The 25402-nt window shown below is 39.7% G+C and overlaps 1 protein-coding gene across 6 annotated transcripts; it reads right to left on the bottom strand.

The window, feature by feature from the left end:
• On the bottom strand, positions 1–24918 carry CEP152 (centrosomal protein 152). 6 transcript variants are annotated; one of them, XM_068143771.1, is made up of 27 exons: positions 24836–24918; positions 23502–23621; positions 23251–23351; positions 22947–23013; positions 22387–22728; positions 21785–21953; positions 20874–21014; positions 19822–19961; positions 19304–19504; positions 17803–17950; positions 16948–17039; positions 15949–16112; positions 15170–15377; positions 14248–14352; positions 13981–14111; positions 13670–13798; positions 13410–13545; positions 12443–12622; positions 11662–11934; positions 11009–11140; positions 10091–10741; positions 8170–8344; positions 3486–3567; positions 3283–3389; positions 2358–2514; positions 1759–1862; positions 1–1491 (listed from the first exon to the last, which is right to left on the bottom strand). In XM_068143771.1, the coding sequence occupies exons 2-27, from the start codon at positions 23586–23588 to the stop codon at positions 530–532; spliced, it is 5184 nt and encodes a 1727-aa protein (XP_067999872.1). In that variant the 5' UTR covers positions 23589–23621; positions 24836–24918; the 3' UTR covers positions 1–529. The 6 variants fall into 6 exon arrangements, with proteins under 6 accessions (XP_067999872.1, XP_067999873.1, XP_067999874.1 ...); XM_068143772.1 differs by having other exon boundaries at positions 21785–21950; XM_068143773.1 differs by lacking the exon at positions 11009–11140.
• Between the last annotated feature and the right edge of the window lie 484 nt (positions 24919–25402).

Genomic DNA, 25402 nt, shown 5'->3' with positions numbered 1-25402 from the left:
TAATTTAATAAAAAACCTGCAACTATTTCTGCTTTTATTATGGGGATAAACATAGAGGCTTACAAGGGGCCCTTTAAAGTGGAAAAGCCAATCAAAATACTTCAAAACAACTCTTAAAACACCTCTCATTGATCTCTGAAAAGAATGTTCATAACTATTTAAAGAGGTTATCTAAAACAAAGCTACTATAATTTGTGGTAAACACTGCACTCCAAGCTAAATTTAATATAAAAAATATATTCTATTTAATAAATTTGTATGTAATACAATATAAACAGTCATGAAAGTGTTAAACAAAACTTTGCATGAATATTTCAAGTAGCATTTATAGAATTCACATCACATTCAAATTGTGTCACACTGACCACGAGATGGACACAGTAGAACAGGTTTTCCCCAATCCTTAAACTTCTACTTAAAAATCAAGTTATGTCTTTATTTTTCCGTCAAATAAGGAATTGGTGGTATTGGTTCAAGTTAGAGTGGGCTTCCAAAACCACTACCTGCTGAAGAGACAGTGGATTCCACATCACTTCTTTTCCAAGCATTTGTTGCAGCATTTTCCTACATTTGAATCTGGTGATACATGCAGTTGTGCGACAGCAAGATCTGATCTGTCAGAGTTGAGGAATAAAGCATGCCCTGGGTTTGTCAGGTGGCCTCTACTACAAACTTTAGTGCTGCTTTTTGTGCTGAGATTTGTGCCATTGGAGGTGCTGCTCCAAGAGCCAACATTTTCATCTGCAGGGGAAAACAACCTGACGTGAAGAAACTCTTCACGGCGTGCAGCCTGTACTTGCACATCACCGCCACCTTTCTGTTCAGAACATAAAAGGGGCATGTCACTATGATCCAGACGGTGGCTTCCATTCACAGTGTTCCATTCACTGCAGCTTCCATCATCTCTCCCTGGAGTTTTTTGAAAATCAGATTCCTGAGTTGTTTTAGATTTAGTTTTCTGTTTCCCACATGACTGGATACACATATCCTCTTTTAAGATCATTCTTGCACTCTTGGTCTTAAGCAGATGATGAGTTGTCCCAGAGATGGCGCAGCCGGTTGTACAGCTGGGTGCATGCGTATTTTCTAATGCTGTTTGAAAAGCAGCCAGAGGAGCATTCTGAAGTGCCATACTACTAGCAGCATACAGGAGTCCTTTGTCTGCAGTTATGGTGGGGGTGTGTTTTCCTCCTCTTCCACTTTCATTTGGATAAAACTCTGGCAGAGCATCTCCTGAAGCACCACCCAGATTCTTAGAATTATTCCTGCTCTGAATATTTGAAGTAACTTTTTCATGAAGTGTGTGTTGAGTTTCAGCCTGCACTGCATCAAACTGCTGTCTCAAGTCACGTGCTACACCTTTTTCACTGGCTTTTTTGGCAATGCTTTCACCACATGATTTGCTTTCCACGTGGTTTGACCTAGTCTGAGGCATGCGATCTCTTTTTGAGTGCTCAGCGCCAGGCAGTAGATCAGAATTTAAGAGCAGAGCTAAGGGAAGAGGAAAGGAAATAGATTAATTGAAGGAAAGGTTAATGCTGGAAAACCCCCTAGGTTCTTCTGTTTGCTTGTTTGTTTTAATGCAGAACTGTATGCATTGTCAAAATAAGCAGCTCATATTCACATCACCATTAGCAAGCTTATAAATAAACAGTGGCTCACTTTCCTTCCCCAATTTCATAACTACATGCATTAGTAGTATTGCTATATTAAATCAACATGGTCAAGAAGAGAACACAACTACAGAATCCAACATACCTGAGCGAGCAGATTTGTTTTGGGGAATGTGTTGAAGAGGGGTTTCAAGTCCTTTAGCCATTGTAGCAAGCTTACTGGCAGCATTCATTATTTTCTTTTCAGCTCTGCCAAGAATTGCAGAACATGAACAAAACAACAACAAAACACCCCTCCCACCCCCACAAAGTTCAGGGGCAATTCCTCTTCAATTCCACATTTTTACTTCAAGGTAACATTATAGCTCTTGAGTAATTTTTATATACTCCCCAAGGTTCTCACAGCTTCCACTGGAAAGTTTGGGGGTTTATGACTCATTCCATCAATGTTTCCAATGGCACTTGACAGAAGAAACAGAGCTATTCCTACCTAGACATGGGCCAAGGTCAGACCTTTACCCTAGAACCCTTTTCTGAAGAAACAAAACACTTATAAAATTACCATGGTTATAAACATGCCAGGCAACAGAAGACCCCAAAGAATACTGCAAAGACAGTATGCCAGGCTGCTCAGCAGTGACCCCATGTCAGGCACCTTTTGCTCCAAAGTGGACAAACATCAGAACAGTGTCTACACACACTATTACAAACCCAGCAATCATTTCCAAACATACTTGAACTTACCCTTCCTGCTTCCCATTATCAGTAAGCAGTTGTTGAAGGCACGTCAAATAGTAGTTGCGCATTTTCCGTGCCGTTTCTTGGCGCTCTCTTAAAACCTCCACTTTAATCATTTCAGCAGCTCGCTCCTTACTTTCACGGATATAACAAAGCATGTCACCTACAAATAGACTTCATTAGTACCAGTTTTCCCCTAGGGGTCGAAGAAAGCCAATACAACAAATTGGGATTGTCTAGCAAACCTGGAGCAAGTCAGTCAGGGCCTGGATTTGCCTGCCAACATTCTGCCCAAATCCTTCTGCCAACTGTTACCTACTGCATAAGTGACACTGACAACCAGAGCAGGCTGGTGTGAAGGATCAGACAGGAATTCAGCTGTCCATTTCTGCATCTTCAGCAGCAACAGAAAACACTAGGCATAGGGACTTGGGAGGAAAGTTGGCTGGTAAAAGGCTGGTATAGGAATTCTGCAATGGCAGTGCAGCTGGTATTTGTGGGCCTGCTGTGCTCAAATAAGACCTGGCACTACACTTAAGCCTTGCTCCTCAGCCAGAAGGTTGTAGATTAAACCAGAAGGCAGGATACACCACAAAAGAGCAGATTGTCCCGTAGGAAAAGTCCTAAGGTATGCGGATTGTTTGCAGGAGATGAAACATCAGTTCCCCAAACACGCTTTACCACTTCTAAAGACATAATACAGTGCAACAAAGCAAGGATGGCACAACAAGGCTTCATCCATCACAATTAATGTTGTCCAAGACTATGGTGACAATACCATTTCTCACATTCACCCTAGTATGAGGGGAAAAATTTACTTCCCACGTGCTTCAGCTGTTAAGATTCCTGTGCAAGTTGGCTGGAGGAGGAGAAGGTGACAAAGTAAATTATTGTACTCTCCTAACTTTTCAGAAAAAGGTTTACTACTTACACTTAATCTTGTTCACAGCTTTAATGTACTGAGCACGCATTTCTTCCAGGCCTTTCACAGCATCACAGGACATACAAGGTTTTGAGATGCCTCCCTTTGACAGTGACCTGAAATGCACATAAGTCACACTCCAAAAGAAAAGCAGCTTGTATCTTACCAAAAAAAAAAAAGACACAAAGAGCTTGGTTAGATCTTTTAAATACCTTGGTGGTGTTCCCAGGTCTTTCAGTTTAGTCTTCATCTCAGAGTTGTCTACAGTTAAAGTTTCTGGAACCTTCTCATTTTCTGTTAAAACAAAGAAACAAACCCCAAAAAACCCCAAAACCCAAGGATGAACCATCATTTACTATGCTTCTCTCAATTTGAGTTGGACAGAAGTTATTACATAAACTGCTGTCTAAGAGCTCAATGTCAAAGCATCATCAGTAAACAAAGTTGTTGCAGTAATAAGCACATAGGAATCAATCACAATACACTTCAATGAAACTTATTCAAGACATAAAGCCATCTCATACAGTAATTAAAATAAACTTAAAGGCTTCCTGTATCATTACTAACACTGTGCTGGAGATGAAACTTCAGAGATACCAGGCATGTATGAGCATAAAATTTATTACAGCAGGCAACCAAGGCTTTTCATTAAAAGCCCACACACCAGAAAAAAACCAGTGTCTTTGGCAAGTAAGACTATTTAGCCACTCAGTACAACCTACTGCCTCCTATCTGCTTACTTCAAGCTGACCATTTGCCAAACCTCCTTACAGTGGCCAGTGACCTTTCCCTGAGACAAGCTCAAACAATTCTATTTGACCTCAGGATGCAGCCTGAGACCTCTCCTAAGCCAGAACCTTCACAGCAAGTTCAATTCCTGTCATACTCTAAGGAGAGCCTAAACCAAAACAATTTGCAAAAGAGCCCTGAACACTGTTATGTGCAGCTTCAACTGATTACCACGCTGCAGGGAGAACGATCCTCTTATTCAAATAACCAACATGTTTTCTTTCAGAGAAACCATCATTCTCTTTGTTCAGCTCCTCAAAACAAAGGCCTCTGCTGACTTGAATACAGCTGAACAACAGGATAGAGCTCCTCAGATACCAACTGAATGGGAACTCTGTTCCATATGGCACATCATGCTCAAGTAGGAAAGAAAAAGTTCTTGAGCACAGGAATGAAGCTAAACAGCCATTCCTCCAACAAATCTCTCAGAACTAAACTTAGACAAAAGGAATTCTTGTTGACAGATGAATCAGTATGACTTTCTCTGCAGGAGAAGCCTGTAATGGGAGACCCAGCAGCAGCAAACTTACAGGTACAGCGAGGGGGTTCGATATGCCAATGATTTTTCATCCTCATTAAGCCCTCACAGACTTCTACCAAGTTACATGAAATAATACAGGAGAGAGTCTATTATGCTGAAAGGATGACAGATGTACACACTGTAAGAGCACTATAATAAATGCACATGCCAAGTCAGATAATACTGCAACTGACTAAACCGATGGTCGAGTCTAAGGGAAGTTTTACCAGAGGGTGCTATCAGTTTGCCCACAGAAAGTGATACAGATATTGGAAACACCAAAAATAAGATGTTGGACAGCAAAGACAAGGCAATCACAACAAAGCAACATTATCTCACAAGCAATGTTGTGAGAAAGTACTGGATAACACTATTACTGAATGAAAGAATCTCAAGAAGTTACTTGATATAATCTTTTTCCATCAGAAATTGCTTCAGAAAAGCCTCATTTCCATACTACAGACAGAAGCCTTTCTTTCAGCAACTTCCAAAACCAGAGTAGGTATTTCATATCCATCATTGGAAGAGACAGTTGTCACACAGGAAAGAAAGAATTAAGAACTAAAGACCTTTTTTCACTCACTCGTATTTCTCTTTCAAAGTGACACAACAAAGAAAGGAGTTCTTGACTTAAGGCAAAGAGACTAAATAAAGCTTACTGAAGACCTCTTTAAGGTTTACCAATGAAAGAAAGTAAGCAGAACTATAGCTTCAAGCTATTATTAACTGCAGGAACGTACAAGAAATCTGGTCAATGGCTTACCACTACTGGTGCAAAGAACCACTAAGCAACATTTGGGGCCACTCTGCTCTTCATACTCCCACTATAGGGGGAGATGTATGCAGTAGCAGTAGAGACCCAAAGCAGGGAGTTAAAGAACTCCCTGACTCACAGATGTTTGTGTATGTGCATGTGTCCATTATCTGCACAACTCTCATCAGCAACAGGATCCACGTATGCACATACTTTAACATCTGCCATGTGTTGAGTTTTCCTCTAATCTTTTCCTGATACACATGAAAAAGTACTAAAGCAGCAAAGACAGGTTTGGAGCAGCGTGGATAGAAAGCTGCCCAGCAGTGAAAGACCTAGGGGTGCTGACCAACAGCAAACTGAAATGAGCCAGTAGTGTGCCCAGGCAGCCAAGAAGGCAGCAATGCCCTGGCTTGTATCAGGAATACTGTGACCAGCAGGACCAGGGAAGTGATTGTCCCCCTCTACTCAGCACTGGTGAGGCCACTGTTGAGTACTCTCCAGTTTCAGGGGCTTCACTACAAGAAAGACATGGAGGTGCTGGAACAGATCCAGGGGAGGGCAATGAACCTAGTGAAGGCTCTGGAGAACAGGTCTGGTGAGGAATGGCTGAGAGAACAGAGGTTGTTTAATCTAGGGAAAAAAGGGGGCTGAGGGGAGACCTCCTCGCTGTCTACAACTGCATGAAAGGAGGTTGTAGCAGGATCAGAGTTGGTCTGTTCTCCCTAGTACCAAGTGAAAGCACAAGAAGAAATGGCTTCAAGTTGCACCAGGGAAGGTTTAGATTGGATGTTAGAAGGAAGTTCTTCACTGAAGGGGTTATCGAACACTGAAACAAGCTCCCCAGGAAGGTGTTTAAACAACGCACAGATGTGGCGCTAAGGGACGTGGTTTAGCACTTGACTTGGTAGAGTTAGATAATGGTTGAACTCAATGACTTTAAAAGTCTTTTCCAACAACAAAAAAATATTGATAAGTACTGTTTAAAACAAAGAGGGTGGGGATGTGAGGCGTATGGGTGGTCAGTTTCTGGGTTTTTATGTCGGATGGGGCTGTTTGGTTTAAGTATGCACACACACTCCATTCTACCCGCTGAAAACTAAATCTTATATGACAGAATAAAGAAAATAATACAACAGATAAAAGAGCCTTATGCAGCCAACAAAGCAGAGCCAAAACTGTCCTTAGGTGATAAACAATCCTAACCTCAGATTTGATCTGACTTCACTTCATGTTCCCTCCTAGCAAGCTGTAGATGTTTGTTTCTAGTTTGGAACACCTACTCTCTTGTTTCAAGCTCTTGGCAACAGTGTTCACACGAAAAACATTCCTGAGACCCAAGGTTCCTTTTTGTACATTTTTGATCTGCAACAATAATTGCTAAAAGTTATATAATCAATCATGGGACCAAAAAAAAAAAAATACTGAAGTCCAACCTTACTATTTCCAGTGTTCTACTTCAGTCTTTCTGTTGCTGGAAAGCATACAACACATTAGTCTAATTAAAGTAATCACAAGAGGCTGGAACCCTGTCATGATAGATGCTGCTGCATCCAAGTCATTGAGCCCTCACAGTCTCAATCCACTCCCATCAGTGAAGATTTGGGTCTTCAGTCAGTGATATGAGACTTGTAGGTCGAGTATTTTTTAATGAAAAAACCCCACACCACACCAAAAGAAAAACAACAACAAATAAACAAAAAAAATCCAAACACCAAAAACCCAACAAACCCACAAAACAAAGAAAACAACCCCACATCAGCCAAGTAGGGTCTTTCAGAGTCAGCTGAAGGAGACTCTCCCAGCTGAGAAGCCTCACATGCAGCTGAGTCTAGTTAAGTTAGGAAACTCACAAAGACTGGGCTACTTCCAAGAGAGCCAGGGCTGCTCTCTATAGCCAGGACAGGGAGCTCTAGAGACAGAAGAACGGCACTGCTTGTATTGTTTTCATAGATGGTTTGTTGTTTTGGTGTTGAAGGAATTCAAGCCATGCTACAGGCATAAAGCCAAAAAGTCCCTTGTGTTTTCCTGCTTTATGTTTTTTGGTTGCACAAGAACTCAAACTAAACAGAAAGCCCCAAAGAGATTTCTGTGCCTCCCATGAAGTTTGTCATCAGCTACACTGCCTCCAGTTTTGCTGTACTACATGTGACAGCTCTGGGAAGAGCTACAAAGCTAAAGCCTATATTGAGGGCAGGAGGGAGGACAGAGGAAAGGAAGGAAAAAAAGAGAGAAACACTACTGAGGGATTCACGTTTTTTCAACTACTTGATCAAAAGAATCACAAAAAACTGCCACTCCAGGTCAATATTATACTTACAAAGATATTATGAAGAATTCCTTTTCTGAAAGAGCTGATTTGGTATATCATTTAGAAAACAGTTTAGACTATACCCTGCTTATTGTGATCAGCACTGGCTTACAAGCTGTTAAACACCACAAGCATTAATATTGATAACGATAACCACATCCTCCAAAACATTTATGTCCACAACCCCCACCTGAAACAAATTCAGCAGCTATTCTGAAGCATGGCTTTAAGCAGCTGAAACTACTAGCATTTAATAAAATCAAGCCTCAAAGCTTAGTAATATGTCAGTAAGCTGGAGACTAGTACCATTTGTTGCTCACTTTGTGATTTCAACACAGTACAACCTAGTGCAATATTAAACAACCTCAGTCAAAAAAGTGCATCTTTCTCTGGAACCCAAATATTTATGAGTTAACTAACTTCAAACTGCTGTCATCAATAGGACATCAGCTATGAAAGACTGTTACTAACAACCTTAACTTGATGATATAGAATTGGCCAGATGAAAAACAAACCAAATACCTTTCTCTGTTCCAGTTTCCTGCAAGGGGGGCTGTCTCCTCAGCCTCCTTTGTGCTTCTGCTTGGTGCTCAACATTGTACACAGGAGGTCTTGCCACAGTCCCAGTTTGTCCTTCATCACATTGCAGGCAAGAGCATGATTCTTTATTTACACTACTCACTAGCTCTTCATATTTCTGCAATTGAAAAATAACTTCCTGAAAACAAAAAAAGGTAAAAAACCCAAACCAAAACAAAAAACCCAACAAACCAAACCCAAACCAACCCCCAAAGTGTGCCACACTATCTTAAAGTGGGTAAGTAGTATGTTACTCATGAAAACAAGCTACCCTGGCCACCAAATGGCTTTAGTAATTGGAATGTAGGTGCTATGAATTTGCTATAGAACTGTACATTGCAGCTTAGATCATAAGATAAACGCATAGTCTAGCATGGAGAAATTTTACTTAGTGTAATGCACTGCAACACCAATACCTAGCTGTCTTTGAGTGTTATTTTGGAAATCTAAGTAGCCCTTAACGTTGCAGAACTATACAGTGTCTTTAAATAACTGACTCTAACATGTGGGATTTTTTTAAAGCATATACAGGAGTTGGAACCATTTAGAGTTCCTGAACAAATACTGGTAGTAGAAGGACAGGAAAATGATCTTGCAAAATGTAGCTCCTTTGTTTACTGTTATTATGGTAACATAAGAGAGGACATTACTAAGAAATTATGAAACTGGACTGGATGAGGTGGTTCAAGCCAACCAATATTTTGAAGTTCAAAGGCATATTAAAAACAGTTTACCAAGAGACATCCACTTCTATTAGAGAAGATACATCAGGCAGAGAAACTCCCAGTTCTCCTTACCATCGTGAAAGTAACACATAAAGGTACACTTTCTGAACAAAAATATATTATCACTAAATAAGTAATACTGTCATGAGAAATCACTTCATACTCCTTTTCATTTCCACCCATCATTTCTTGAAAAACAAACCAGTTTCTCCCATTGTCCTATTCTTGGATAATTCCCCAACTACTAAATGCTGGATGGCAATGGCATTTCCGGTGGGTTGCTCTCTGTAATCAAAAGCTTACTATAAGCATAAACACTGCAAAAGGAGGCATCTGCCAAAACAACAGAAACAGACACTTCTGGACAGAATTCTTCTTAGCTCCAAGCTCCTCTACAAGAGAGTAAAATGTCTTTCCTCATTTGGACAGGCACACTGAAATGTATTTCCTGGAGCCACAATAAAGTTAAGCAAGACTCTTAATCCTAAGATAAAGATCAGTTTATCGGTTATTCATTTCTACTACAAGTTATTTGCTCAAAGTATTTACTGCTGTCGTCTTTGTCTGTATCATAAGCAAGGAAGGAAGGGGACAAAAAGTGGCACGTTCTACAATTGTTATCTGATCAGCACTACAAATTGCTTTAAAAAATAAAAATTAAAAAGCTGCACAACAATCTCTAAAAATCCCAAAACACCCCAAAAAACACCACCACCAAAAGCCCCCAAAACCAAAACAAACCTCAGTGACAGAATCCATGTAACAGGTCACAAGGGACATTCAACAGGTTCCCAATCTGGGGTCGGAGTGGCTGGAGAGCTCCCAAACAGAGAGAGACCTGGGGGTGCTGATCGACAGCCACCTGAATATGAGCCAGCAGTGTGCCCAGGGGGCCAAGAGTGACACTCTCTTTGTTAAAGACTGCAGGGGTCAAAGCTACACCCATCCTTTCCCTTTCCACTTGCTAATGGTAGACTTAGCCCTCTTTTATGGTTAAGGACTGCTATCCATCAACTCAAGTTCAAGTGTTGGATTCTCCTCAGGATTACATAGATATTTTATAATGGGATAAAACTGTTATGAATCTAACTTCTCAAATCCCTTTCTTGGTTGGCAATTACAACTTACAGAATTATTACCTCTTTCCATTCTCGCTCATTCTGTTCCAGAATTGTGTACATGGTGGTCCTATAAGCCTTTCGTAAGCAAGCCTTCAGTTTGTCCTTGCATTGACTGTTTAATTGAACAGGAGTGTCAAAGCACTTATCCTTCCAAGACTGCTTATTATGTGTGCACTTGACTAGTTCTTCGTGGATTTCGCTCAACAAGTACTCAAGCTCAACCAAAATCTTCTCCTCATACTGATTAATTTCATCCTGCAGTCTCTTTGTTTCCTGTGCCTCCCACTCTTGCTGCTTTTGGTCTAGTAACATCTTTATTTCTGCCTCTTTCTGAATGGAGAGCTCATTCCTCTGCTTTGCAAGATCCTCCCTTGCTGTTTCAAGTACCTCTTTAATTCTGTTTCGATGATCATCCAAGAACACCCGATAGTCTCTTTCATTTTGCTCTTGTATCTGCAGGATTTCTTCTTGCTTTTCTTTGTTCCACTGAGCACGGGCTCTTGCTAGTTCTGCTTTAATAGCTACAGGAATTTCTTCTTTCTTGAGCTCCAACTCCTTCTTAAGAGAAATTACCTTTTCTTCAAGTTCTTTCACTTTTGGTCCAGATTTCTCTGCATTCTCATACTCCTTCTTCCACTTCTCTTCAGCAGCTGAGAGAATTAGAGCTAGCTGGTGAATATAGAATACAGTCATTATAAATATATATACATAAAATATAACCCTGGGTCATTATCATTCTATTAGAAAAGATTTTCAAATCATTTAATGAAAAATATAATCCTATATAGGCAAAAAAAATGGTTCAGAACCAGTGTACACTAGAAACATCTTTCTTGAACAATTCCCCACCCATGTCTACATTTATTCCTCAGTAATACGTGGACACGGAAGACTGAACCGTTTATCACTGCACACATAAGAAGTATTTTGGGCTACCTGCTTTGCTGCAGTCTCTTTGTGTTCTTTTTCCCACTTTTCTTGTTCTGCCTTTAGATTTATTCTGTACTCTTTGAGGTCTGTTAATTCTTGCAGCCACTTGGCACGGGCTTGGGCTAAAGCTGCATCTACCTACAAGCAGATTAAAAAACCTACTTCAGCCACCACCACTGACTAAATGTTTATTGTTACTTTCATATAGCACTGAAAGAACTGTCTTTGTTTTGAATTGCTTATGTTCACAGAAACTCAAGGAATCAGACCCAGCAGCATCTGATACGTTTTCCTAATGCAAAAATAAAAGCAAAACAAGGACTACTAAATTTATTTCTTAACAAGATGGTATAAAACCTAAGTCAGTGTTGCTCAGTTCTGCTCAAAACTCCTACAAAACCTGTTCAACTGTGTGAAAAAACTAAGAGCTAAAAAGAAAATAAGATAAAAAAACCTCACACATAAACAACAAAAAACCCCAAACCAAAACTAAACCCCAGCTTCTTCAGAACTTTTTTTTCCCCCCCAAAATGTGTATTTCTAATATACCCCATATCAACTACGGAGCTTAAGAGAAAGTAAGTGGACTAGTTTTTAGGTGACTTAGTCACAAGTGGCAGTTTCACAGGCACCAGGCAGACAGAACAGTTATTTATTACCTGTCTGGCAAGATTTCTATGGTATTTATTTTCCAGTTCTATTTTAAATTCTTTTAAGGCCTCTTCAGAGGCCATATTTTCTTTCAGAGACTTCTGGGTCTGCAGCCTTTGGTCTTCAACAATCCCTTCTAACTCTTTACTTGAGGCTTCGTCCACAATTGTGACTGGATCAGTTTGGCTGCTGCGGTCATTACACTTAACTACAGTTCTTCGCACTTCTTCCAGCCTACTTTGCCATTCTTTTTCTATTTTTGCAATGACTTGTTCTTTATTCTAAGGAAAAAAATATTTTTTTTTAAGAAAACCTTCCCAGTGTCCAAGTAATTCGAATTTTACTGTTATTTCACAAACAAAATTCTGTTTACATCAGTAATATTCCCTAACAGGAGAAAAATCAAAAACATGCTCCGAGAGGAGAGAGTTTGGGAACTCATCACAGCTTTCTTCTATGGGGCAGGATACACAAATGATAGCTGAATGGAACAATAGAAAGCATAATCAGGGTGGAAAAATCCAGCCTATTATCAGCTGTGACATTCACAACCTTCTGCATGTTACTCTACAAGGTTTTGTTTGGGGGTGGGTCTCTCCCCCAAAATCTGAGGCTCATGCAATACCTAATGACTTCTTCAGAAGCTCCTAAAACAACAGATCCTCAGAAGCCACTTCAAATGGCAACAACAGTGCATAAGTCTATATACACACAAGTTCTCCTTCTGAAAATAAGCAATGGGGAAAAAAATGGAAAGAAAACTTTAACCCCCTAGTCTAAACACCACACCTCTTTTTCTTCCTTCTCCCAGTGAACTTTGGCTAATGCAATTTCCTTTGCAATTTGATGTTCTTTCTCTTCCAGCCACTGCCTCTTGGTAGCCATCATAGAACTGCTGTGTTTCTCTTCAAGCTCAGTCCTCAAAAGGTTAAGAGAACATTCTTTTTCTTCTAGTAGCTGTTTCTTGAGCTGGGGAAAAAAAACCAACCAAACAAAAACTACATTTAAATTTCTTTTTTCTCCAAGGCACAGTGAACTGCTCTGGTACAAAGTGATGAAAATGCATGTGAGACATGAGTAATTCTTTAGAGTCTGTGCACTGATCTTACTCTTGACACCTGTACAAGAGATTCCAATCTCCACAGGAGATGTTTTATGGCATGATATCAAAGGTTATATTAGGCTATTGCTCTAAAGAAAGTTTTTTTCCCATCAAGCATCTTTATTTCTACTATACTTTGAATTGCACCTTGTAAAGGCATAGCCTAAAACTGCCACACACCTGTTTACTGTACTTGCTTAGCAAGGCAACTGACCAACTTTAGTCATTTCACAATGAAATCTTCAGAAAAGCAAAGTTTTTACTCAATACAGCAATACCAATTCATTATTAAGGTACATCAGTTCTACTTAGGCAAAAGAAAACCTGCATTATCATTTTGGGGGGGAGGAGGGGGGGAGCGTCTCACAAAGGGTAAATCTCACACTGCTGACTAAGCAGTTCTCAACAGCCAAAATTATGAAAGCTGTGTGAAAATGAAGAGCAATTGAGAAGGATTACTTCCACAATATTTAAGCCCAGGACACAACAGCAGATTAATTTAACAACCAATAGGTCGTATGTATTAATTTTTAAATACAGTTGCATCTTTCTAAGTATCTTCCTCAAACAATTACAAAGTGCAATACACTTTACAGACAGCGCATCTTAAAAACAGTCTGAAATTACATGGTTCATAGGTATTTCCATTAGTACCTTCTCTTCCTTCAGCCGCTGCTCTTGCTCAAATTTCTGCCTTAAAGTAGCTTCCAAGGTGTCCTTCTCCCCACAGACTCCGATGTAACATTCTTGCACTGCAGTCATCTCTCTGTTCAGCTCCTCTATATTAGCCCTTCACAGGTTAGATTAGTTATTATTAGTCTTTACACAAGTCTGTTTTAAAGAAAGCGTAACTAGCACTGAGGGCCAGACATGAAATGGGAAACTTCCAGTGGAAGTGGAAGAAATGGTCTTACTTCAACTGTGAAATGGTCTCTTCATAGGTTTGAACAAGCTGCTGCTTTTCTGCAGCACACCTCTCCAGCAGGTCTTTCTCAAAATGTGCTTTTGTATCCTCATGATGCTGCTGATAAGTTCTTTCACACCTACAGTTTCCAGAAAGAAAAAGCTATCTACAATTTTTCAACTCTTTTAAACGCAATTCAACTTTTTCTTAAGAAAGAAATTAGCTTTCTAATGCTGACTGTCCTTGTACCAGATAACTGCTGCAAGATTATAGATGCAGGCTAAAAGCTCACAAAATGGAACTAAATAGACTTAGGCTTACCTGTAAATTGCTTCTTGTTTATCCTGATCAAAATCCTGAACCATCTTTCTCATCTGACAACAGAGATCTTGATTTAAGCTCTTCAGTTTTTCCTCATTTGCTTTCAGTTCTTCAATAGTTGAAGTATGGCTCTGGGTGAACAAGAGTCAACTGGGTTGTATGGAAACTTTTCTAATTTCAGGTTTTATCATGGGGTGGGGGGTTGTGGGTGTTTTTTTGGTTGGTGGGGTTTTATTTTGGTAGGTATAAGCAGCATCTGTGTCTCACCTCAACTTCTTGCAGCAAATTTTCATTAGCAGTTTTAAGTCTCAGAATTTCTTCCCTAAGATTATCAGAAGTGGCCACTGACTGACCGTTCAGATTTGTGACAGGCTGAAAACAAATCAAATTAAAATGACATTCAGAAAATGTTATTAAAAAAAGTAAAATCTGTTAATTTTTTTTTTACTTAAGAGAAAAAAATTAAAAGGAAATCACTGGAGTGTAAGATCAGAGCAGTATCTCTCTTACTCTAGATGAATTCCTGAAACTTGGAGCACTATGAAGGTTTCAAGAAATACACACTCTTGTTTGCAAACTGAGTGACTATTCTCATCCAACAGAGAGCACAATTCTCAAGCGTATTATATTTCTATCCCACATCCAGGTCACAATGTACAGATTACAAGAGCAGATGTTAACAAGTCTGATGAGTTTATAAAGGGAAGTTAATAATGGGCTGAAGAGAGAGACACGATCAAAGAGTTTCTTTGTTAAGCAGAGCACACAGCAAAGGCCCTCTGAAGGCAATCTGTTTAATGTTCCATTTGTATAACCTGGTGATACTATCACCTTTCTCAGAGAAATGACAAGGCCTTTTTGGTAAAAGAAAACCTACTTTCTCCACTGAAGATTAGTTATGAAGAAAGGTGAGTGGCTTTTAAGTTCTATCAAGCAAGTAAGCCACTATATCAGAACTCACACTGCCCAAGTTGTGCTATTCAGTTTGTCTCTTATCTTTGGTGAAAAAGTAGCAAGGTATCATCTAAATGATGATACTTTCCTTAAGCTCAAGGACAGATTTATTTAGTTGTTACAAATACTCTGCTGCAAGTAAATTTTTTAGGCTGTTTCCATAAGTTTAAATATTGGTTCAGTTCACTAAAATCCAGTGTACCTTCACCTTTATAGAAGTGTAAACAGAACAAACCTCTGACTCTTTTGATGCTTTTTCTGCTTTCAACAACTGCTTGTATTCCTCTAATGTCTTCTGACAATCTTTAAGATCAGTTTGCAATCGAGTAATCTGGTTTCTCTTCATTTTATTACTGCTCAGTAAACGTTCCAGCTCAGCTTTTAATTCTGCAATAATTTCATCTTTAGACAGCGCTTTATCCACGCCTCTGTTCTGTATTGCACTATTAGGGAAAACAACCAGTTCAGTAGTTAAAAGATAAAAACCATTCAGCTGACAGGCAGCAGTAGCAAAGAGAAGAGCAACTAATGCTACCAGAAATATGGATGTTTGAGAGGTCACAGTAAATAGAATGAGAGCATGAGTACAGAAGCCATATGCTTTTTCACCAAATTGCAATCAATGCAGAGGAAGCTAATTTATTCTGCTGTTTGCCCCAAAAGATTCATTCTTGCATGACACAAGGTATTTTGAGACAACTCAGTTGGTTGTTTTAAAAAAACATCTGTGGAAATTTTGAGGGGGGGGGGGGGGCATGGTACCTATGTATATAATCCTTACAATCCAAGGAACAGCAATACAGTCCTTATAAAACCAGAAGATTTAAGCAGTAATTAGGCATCCAATTAACAGTATTAGTTCAGTTTTCTGTTTGACATATTCCCTGACAATACATGCAGTATTCCAAGTATCCACCAAAAAACAATATTGATCTGTAAGGCCACCTTTTACACATCACTGGTATAAGATCTTCAGCATTTTAAATTTTCCTTTCAAGAAGAATCTCTCAATACCTGCAGAGCACTGGTTTCTTCCCAGAGACTTTTTTAATTCCTAAATCTACATAGGAATCACTTAGGTTCATGTGCAGCTCTTCACTTGCATCATTCAAAAATACTCCAAGTTTTGCAGCAGATTCATATGAAGCTATTTCTTCCTTCAGTTCTGCTAATTCTTCCTTAAAGGAAAACACACACAAAAAATATTTTAAAACCACCACATTGAGAAGAAAATCTCAGCAAACACACTAGGCCCATGATAATTCTTCCAAAGAAAACAAAGCCACAGAGCTATTCCTTCTAAACATTGTTGTATTTAGCTGCATTTACACAAATCAACTAGAATGAGTTTTATTTATACTATCGTTTTTTATATCCCTAGCAAAGCATATGTTAAAAGAAATTAGGGATTATTTTTCTGTTGATCAGTATATTGTATTACTCTTACTACAGTTCATATAGGAAGTACTATTTCTTTTGCTCTTACTCCTTTCCTGCTACCCTCATACAGTGAAATAGACAACAGAAAAGCACCTTACTGAATAAACAGCCTATTAGTCTAGTACTTACTAAGTTTCCTAATTTCCAGGACAATATGTTTAAGTCAAAAATACAAACTGAGTTGCAAACACAAACCTCCACTCCTATTTTACAGGGAACACTGATACTCCCTTCGCTGGCAAAAGGTAAATTTCTGAATGTATTATCTCTGACTAATCCTCTGGCTTCCATGATGAGATTCCTAGCACACAGAATTTACATTCTTCTTCCACAAGCAGATTAGATAGATGTATCACATGAGATCTGTGCCAATACTATTTTTTAATTAGAACTCATCAGACACATGTAGTAAAAAAAAAGGTCCCAACATGCAACACTGAGAGGCAAAGTTGCTTTACTGAAATGAGATGTCCTTGTTTCCCCAGCATAGAAAGTTTCAGCCATCAATTCTCTTGTCTATAATGCACATCTCCTTAAAAGCAAACCAAGAAAATATTTTAAAAAGTTTACTACCTGCAAAGCTTTGTTCATGTTATTGCTTATCATGTGTGCAGACTGAGCTTGTTGCAATTGAAACCGTAACTGATTCATCTCCTGCATTGAGCCTGTCGCAGGAAAGAAGAGGGGGAGAGAGAGAGAGAAGGTCATGAATGTGCAGGAAAGACTGCAATCTGAAAATAGATCACTCTTAAAAACAGAGATGTTGGTTCTGGTAAGAAGCATTACTCTGTTTCCATTTTCTTGTGCTCACTAATGGCTACAATACACATTACTGGTGAAAGGCTTGGATGTGTAAGGGTAGGCACAAGTTAAATATACAAATCACACGCTAGTCCTACTAATAAAAGTTTCCAGGAACCAGCCTCCAGCCACAAACCCAATTAGTTTCTCATTGAGATTTGAATTTAGAATGACAACTCAAGTCAAATGCTTCAACACAAAAACAAGTAGCTTGTTCTTAAGGGCTGTTGTTTCATCCAAAACTAAAATTACATGCAGGCAGCACAAAGTGCATATAAACATATTTCCATCACTGCTGCACAGGGCTTTAGTGTGTGTTTGGTTGTGGTTTTGTTGTTTTGTTGTTGTTTGGTTTTCTTGAGGGGGGTGGGGGGATGCTTTGGTGGGTTTTTTTCTTTTTTTTTTTTGAGGAGGAGAAGGAACAGTGGTTTGGGTTTTATTTTTCTTGTTTTTTACACTTGAGTCCAGACTTCACTTCAGCCTGACTAATCCACTGGAAACAGTCTACTACAGTTAGCTAAATGTTGATTATTCCACTTCAATAGGAGCACAAAAGTGCACTTTCATACTTCTCAAAAATTAGAGCCATTTCTGGAAGGAAAGATAACGTATGAGTACAAGGCTGACCTGTTTGCAGTAAATTTGCACATTGCTTTTGGCTTTCTTCTAGGCTTCTTGTCAGTCTATTTATTATTTCAGTTTTTTCACATTTGGTTTCTTCCAGTGTTTTTTCAAGTTGCTTAACATGCTCTCCTAGATTTTTGCAAAGCTCTTTCTAGGAAGAAAGATGATGTTTATTAATGTTAAAAAGCATCTAGCCATCTAGGACAGGTCTGGATATAGAAAAACAATAATCATATATATATAAGACACAGAAGAAAAAGAATCAAGGGGTAGAGGCCAGCTAAATCTGTCACAGATCAAACACTGTCCTTGGCTGACAAGTGATGTCTTACAGTATCAGTTTTCACTAGGGGACAGTAAGCACACTCACATATAAACACATACATAGATGTGAATAATCACATTGTCCCCTGTAATTAATCACATTAAGTAGTTTACTGCAGAAAAACCAAGGTTTCACGTTATTTATAGTAAACCTGAGCTTAACTTGGTTTATTTTGACTGTGCTTCAGCCAAGCTAGCAAGTTCCAATGCTCTGTAAAGGTGGAACTGTAGATTATTTTCACATGATCTACAAAGCACACCTTCATGAGGCATTACTTGCAGTTACCTTCACAGAGCTGAGAAGCACAGTACCTCATCTTCATGGTTTCAGACTTCATGGTTTTTTTTCCCCAAACCCAGGAAATCTGTATCCCAGTACCATGAAAGCGTGGGGGGGAGTTGGTGGTGGTGGTGGTTTTGGTGGGGTTTTTTAAGTGCACTCTTGATTACACGTGAGTGATAGCTACCCTTTCAAATGTGCAAACCATGTATTTGTTCAGACAAGAATTATAGAACTAGAATTCAGGAAATTTAATTCTGGGTTTTTTTATGTGAAATAGGAGGAGAATTTATTGTGACCTGCCTAAACTACATTGCTTCAGTATTTCTAACAGTGTTATGGACTCTCATGACATGTCAGGTAAGATAATTTTAACAAGCTCTGTGACTATGTGACACAATTCATATCAAATGCCATCTTAAAGCAGGCTGCTTCTCCGTTCTTTTAAATCTGTACTTCAAAAATAAAGTCACTGTTCAGTGGTTAATTATCCTTGATCATTCTGAAACTAAAGCTTAGGAATAAACTGTTTATTAAACAGTTTTTCTTACAAAAATATCACTATTTATTTTCTTTCCCAGATTTATTTGCTAGTATTCTTGCAAAAAGGGTTTCACACAGAATGCAAGATCAGGAGAGAAGCTAAGACAATGAAGTCCCACCTCTCTGCATCTGCTATGTACAAACACGACTGGAGCTCACAACTGCCTGGATATGTTTATAGAAACATGACACACAGGCTTCATAACCCTGAGACTTATGCAGAATTTCCTTTCCATTTGCTTAGCACATTCCAGAAGCAGTTATTAAAATTATATGTCAAGAGCAGCCATTTAGGAAACATGAAGAGCTCTACAGCCTCTTCAGTATAGTACACAGCATCCTAAATTATCATCTCACCTGCTCACAGAGTGCAGACTTTGTAGCATCAAGATTCTGCTCTAATGATAATACTTGCTTTTCATACTTCTGCTTGAGTGCAGAAATAATGGTCTCATGTTGTTCTCTGGCTCGCTGAAGGGCATCTGATCGCTGGAGTTCCAACAGCTGCTTCTGCATGCTTTCCATGGCCACCTCTGCAACTTTGGATTGCTTCCGCATCTGTAGCAACGGTATTAGAGTAACACACAGTTACCTATATTTTACTTTAGCTCCAATATTCTGTACATCAGTTAAGGTTTCTCTGTGCAAGGGTTCCTCATATAATGCCTGGATTTTAATACTGCTTTGCACCAATGCATCCTATTCATTCATCATATATTCAGCTTCTGCAATGATCACAGACAGCGTTTCAAGAGGACAGCACTTCTGTTTAATGCAAATGCATCACAAACAACTGCAGGGATCTTCCACAATAAGCTGTTTAAAAAATATTTATAATTTAATTTATTAAAAAAACATGTAAGTAATATGTTTACCTGTTCCTCATTGGTAGTAAGAGTCTGAATTTGAGTTTCAAGGGCCTTTATTTGACCTTCAAGATGTGCTTCCCGTTCCTTTCCATTCTGATAGAGTTTTTGAGACTCACGAAGACTAACAGCCAAGCCATCCTTCTCATCTTAAGAGAGAGACATAACAATTGTGTGAGAAACATGGCCAGTCACCCACTGATTTCACAGAACGTGACTGTTCAGTATCCCTGTTCTACATAACTGTTCTGTAGAATAAGTCTTTGGTCTCATATTGCAGGCAGCACACAGATAACAGAACAAAAACACTCAGTCTCTATCCAGTAACCACTTTCTCCCTAGTAGCTCAAAGCACTCTGATATATTGTGCCTTCAGAACCCCAGTGGAAACAAGCCCCATTCTGTCAGCAATAGGAATTAGCATTACCCCTTACACCATTTACAGGGAAAACAAAATAATTCCCCAGAAGGAAAAGCCAAGACACAACAAAATGGTAAAATGGTTGAGAGCTGAAGTTTTCTCCCTCCTTTCACATTCTAACAATTATATGTTTAGTTCTTTAAACTCATTACTCTTTTTTGTCTGTTCCCATAAGAAAGGGAGAACAAAACAAGTACCAGTCTTTTTTGGAAGAGCTTCTCTCTGCATACAGTTCAGGAAGTGGATTGTTTAACCAGAGAGTTCAAAAAGGAAAAAAGTCAAAGATACACACTTCAAATAAGGTTTAGTTTTGTTTGTTTTTTTTTCCCCCCTACTTCTAACACACTATTTTAACAAACTTCTCACATTTCTGTACGTTTTTAATGCCTGGCACATGTAAACTCTGGAATACAATGGTGGTCTTGAGAACCCAGTAAAAGTTAAAGACAGTTCTGCAGTCAGGCACCAACCCACAGAATTTCTTCTAGAAGAGTGTTGGGAAAGAGGGTTAGGTCCACATAATCCCAAATCAAGTTTATAAATATGAACAATTCCTGCAGAGACACAGAGAAGTTTCAGAATAAAATAAAAAAGGTTCTATATATGAATAAAATTTAAGAATTAGTTGAAAACATTTTACCTCTGACCATTGAAAGCTGATGATCCAAATACCTAATCTGCTGTGCACTCTTTTCTAGCTTTTCATTAAGTTCTTCCAGTTGTCTTTCTCTGGCTTTATTTAGAACTTGAAGTTGAAGAATCTGCATATTTTCTGAAGAATCTGCCAAATTTCAGACAGTGTACAGACAAGTTAGCACAGTCAATCAACCAAGACAGTCATTGTCATAAGTAATTTCTGTCCCCAAAACACTTCTGTCATGCAGTGCCAAATTCACTGCTGCTTCACAAAATTGCATCATGTTTTAATCCATGTTTGATTCACATCACCTGGGTTGCTTTGGCAGCAGTGGCTGAAGAATTGTAGGTACTACTAACAAAACACAAACCTAACAGCAATGCCAGATAAAAGTTTACATGCTGTGAATTCACCCACAGTCTTGTGGCAACTATACATTTTCATATGATGCCTATCAAGCATGTTAGTCTGTCATTCAAAGTGTACCTAACAGTAAAAGCCCAATGTGGCACCAAGCAAAAGATGTTTCCTAAGGTACAGCAAGCCATTATTTTCTAATATTATAAACAAGACAAACTACCAGCAAGACTTCAAATCAAGCCATCAGAAATAATTTAGTTCAGTTTCACCAATCAAAACCGCATTTTTAAATAGCCTGAAATTCAAACCCTTTTTAATCAAAGGGATGATTTCTAGATAAAAAAAAACCCAAGAGACCACCAAAAAAAAAATCCTCACCAAAACTGGAGCTATCCCAACGTAAGCTTAAAAGCAAAATAAAAGATCATTATACATCACAAAGCTTTTAGATGTCCTCTTAACAAAAATCTGATGAAACTAAGAGGTTTTCTGCTGCTGATTTCCAGTGGACTTTTCATACAAGTTTATTTCAAGTCTACACAGTAAACACTTACTTTCATCATTGCCCAAGAACTCATGTTGCAAATCTTCAAACATCTCGTTTCTTCTGGGTCCTTCTTGGACTACAGGAATTTGTTGATGAATGCCATTTTGGTATGGTTTATAAGTCACTTTGTAAGACTCAGGTGATTGGCCACTGACAACATCAGATGTAACAAACTGCTGTTGTGACAGTATATACATAAGAGGAAATAAATTAAAACTACAACTGTAGCTTGGCTTAATTAAAATACATTTCATTTAACAGGTTGACTTTAAGAGGTCTAGCATGTACTCTTTCTCAGGCTCAAATTTAGCATGTTGTTTAAATATGACAGAAATTTGCATTACAGGGTAAGGGTGAAGCTTCATTTTTGACAGAGCAAACAAAGTGAATCACATTCACTCATTCTACCTCATGGAATTCTACCCAGCCAACAAACAAGAGAAAAAATAAAATCATAACATGCACATATGAAAATCCAGTTATTTAATGCTTTCACAGTTTAAACTGATAGCAAGAGACTGAAAACATGGAGTAACAGTATTACACATAATTAAAGACCTGTGACAGTTTTCTAAAAGAGAGAGGAAAATACATCAGTTTCTCAAATACCTTAAGATGTTCCTTTGGAGTATCTGGAAAATTTATTATTTTACTTTGCTGACTGTTAAATTCTGCTTTATGGCCATTTGTATATGGCCTGAAGTTTTCAGGAAGATGATAGACGTTGTTCTGTTGGTAACAACTTGGTGTATTAAACCCATCTCTACCAAGATACACATCATCAGGATCCTCCTGACCGTTCTGACCACAGTAATCTTTAACATCATACAAATGTTTCTTCTCTTCATCTTTATGTAGACCATTCCAATTCTTTCCATGGTTTTCAACATGATCGTTTTGCTGGTCACACAAAAACTGTTCAGGGTACAGATTTTGTCCTTGTTTATAATCCTATGAATGGATGGGTAAGAAGTTTAGAATTGGCCTCTCAAAACTAAGGCTCCACCCCACTCTTTCTGGGGATACCAGCCCTCAAGTTAGAACTACTTTCAAATTAATAGCAAAGCTGTCACCTACATGAAAACTAATGAATTTGAGTAATATTTAACATGTTTGTGTGAACAAGACTACATGAACTTCTGACTGCATCACTGCTCGTACAAGCTTACATTTTGAGGACCGCTTATCAACGGATGATCATTCCACCTTCCATCATGATTCCCAGGGTCATGTGATCTGTAGAAAGACAAGCAGCTGAGCTGTATGCTTAGAACTTCAGGGGAAAAAACAGAACAAAAGAAACCAAATGATCTCTTTGTTAAATTAAATGGCATCCAGTTTCTTGTGGAACACAAACCATATTGTAAGCTGCACGACAGTTCCCCCTTTACTTGGACTGCTTTCAGACACTTCATCAGCTGAGATTTTACTCTATTCTCAAGAGCTCAACATAAACAATAAAAAATTCCTTACTGCTCCTCAGTCTCATGAATGCTGCAGTCTGAATAGCTAGAGAGCTGGTCTCCACTGTCCTCCAGCATATCATGGGGAAGGTCTGTCAACAGTTTTTGCAACTAGAACAGAAGAATTATATGCTTTTCAGAAGAACACATAAAAGTTCAGTCCAGAGACAGACAAAATTGACCTTTTTTTAAAAGCAGAAGAGGTAAGAGAAAAAGCCACATGCACAAAGCCTTCAAATTACATGATTTAGGTTTTTTCACCTCTTGTTCTCTTGCATAATCCTCTTGGTCATAGTCTTCATCTTCATGTTGAGTTTGTAGAGCTCCACTGTCAAAGTCAAGTGACATTGTTTCCTAATGTTTCTCCGTGTTCAGTGAAACCTATCATGAGGCAGGAAAACATGACACATGAGTGTGAGGACTCAAAAGGTACCATCCCTCACATCCTGAATTAAGTGGACAAAACACATACAACCATGTATTTTTTAAAACAAACATTGCCCCTTACCTATATCATTCATTTGAGCTTTTGTTTCTCTACTTTTAAAAATATAGGCTTTTCACACGTTGACATTATTAAATTACTCAAGCCAAATTATGCCCAAACACTATTTTCTCCAAGTTGCAATGCTCTATGTTGTGCATATACTGTTTTGCATGTTGATAGGTATGTACACTTTTGTAACCCCACTGCATTTCTTTCTAGAGAATAACTGTATTTTGTACTTCTTGTGCATTTGGATAATAGCTCTAATAAGAAAAACAGGAAAAGTTAAGACAAGTGGAGTTAAGAAAAGTATGGTGTCAGTTCCAGATTTAACTGCGGAATGAAGAGACTCAAGGACTTGTCTGCACTGAGCAGTGAGTGCCACCTTTGGTTGTGAGTTACTTCATGAGGACTCTTGACAGGCAGTGATGAGCTACAGCTGATCAATTGAGGTTGTATAAAATGGCACGTTCTTTGGGCACGCAGGTGTGGCACATGCTTTAGTCTTAACTCAGTGTAAAATAAGCTTTACAAGAGCATTCTTCCTAGGTTAAAAGACATGTGTCACTTCATACTGTTTAAAGGACCTGCTCGCCCACTCCTATTCAGGGAAACACTATAACACAGGTAGCAGGAGTCTTAACAATGCAAGTACCCGTCTCTGTACAACCCTTAAAACACGAGCTTCCACACTGTGGCCGCCTGCAATCTTCACGTGTGATGCTGGAGCAGCTCAGCCATCTTACCCCGAATCCGCATCAGCTGTAAAAGCCCCGTGACCCTCAGCGCCCACCCCCTCCGCTTCCCTTGAAGCCCTTCCCACCCCCCTGAGCTGAGGTGGATGGACGGGAGCAGAGAACTCCGTTCCACTGTCTCAGGGCCTGGAAAAAGCTTAAGGGTGGGTCACGAAGGAGCAGACCGAGGTGCGGGGACGAGCTTGTTAGTCTCTCGGCCTGACGGCGCGGTGCGGCCAGCACACATGGACGACTACCACTGTTATCCACGGCACGGCCAAGGAAACACCTCCTACCGGGGCCTCCTTGGCCAAGTTCGCCCGGCGTAGGCGGGACAGAAGAAGAGAGAGCGGGGTCTGACCACCGAGACTCACCCGAGTCGCCGGCCGCCACAGTTACCCGCTTCCTCCGGGCACAACAAAGGCGCGACCGCCGCTCTTCCGCCTGACAACCGAACCTTCCGCCCGCCGCACTGACTGACAGCCACGAGTGCCAATCGACGGCCGAAACATCGCTTCGCCTTGCGCAGAAAGAGGCGGGCGAGCCAAGCTCGCTCCATTCCATTGGCTTTGGGCTGCGCTACAGGCCCGCCTCTGCCGGGGTTTGAAAGCAGGCGCGCGTGGCAGCGGGAAGCTGCCCTGCTAGCTGATTGGATAAGTGGCTGACCAATAGTGGTTTTGCGAAGCAGCGGGGTCTCCCCTGACGCTCGGTATGCGCGGGCCGGTGACGTCATGGCGCTACAGAACGTGGCAGTTGCTTGGCAACATGATATGCCCTCGTGAGGTCACAGCCCGAGGGGGTGGTGTTATGTGCAGGGCTGCACGGTAGTGATGGATGCTGGCAGTACGGCGCCAGCAGCTCTGACTGCAGAGCAGGGATGTCGCTCGGGCGGCTGTGACGAGTGACCGCCCTTCGCCTCACACGGGGGGGAGCTCCCCGCA

The sequence above is a fragment of the Melanerpes formicivorus genome, unplaced genomic scaffold, assembly GCF_026170545.1.
Source record: "Melanerpes formicivorus ecotype bairdi unplaced genomic scaffold, bMelFor1.0.p_v2 SCAF_10, whole genome shotgun sequence".
NCBI classification, from domain to species: Eukaryota; Metazoa; Chordata; class Aves; order Piciformes; family Picidae; genus Melanerpes; species Melanerpes formicivorus.
The sequence above is the reverse complement of the archived record's forward strand: the minus strand, read 5'-3'. Positions and strand labels throughout refer to the sequence as shown.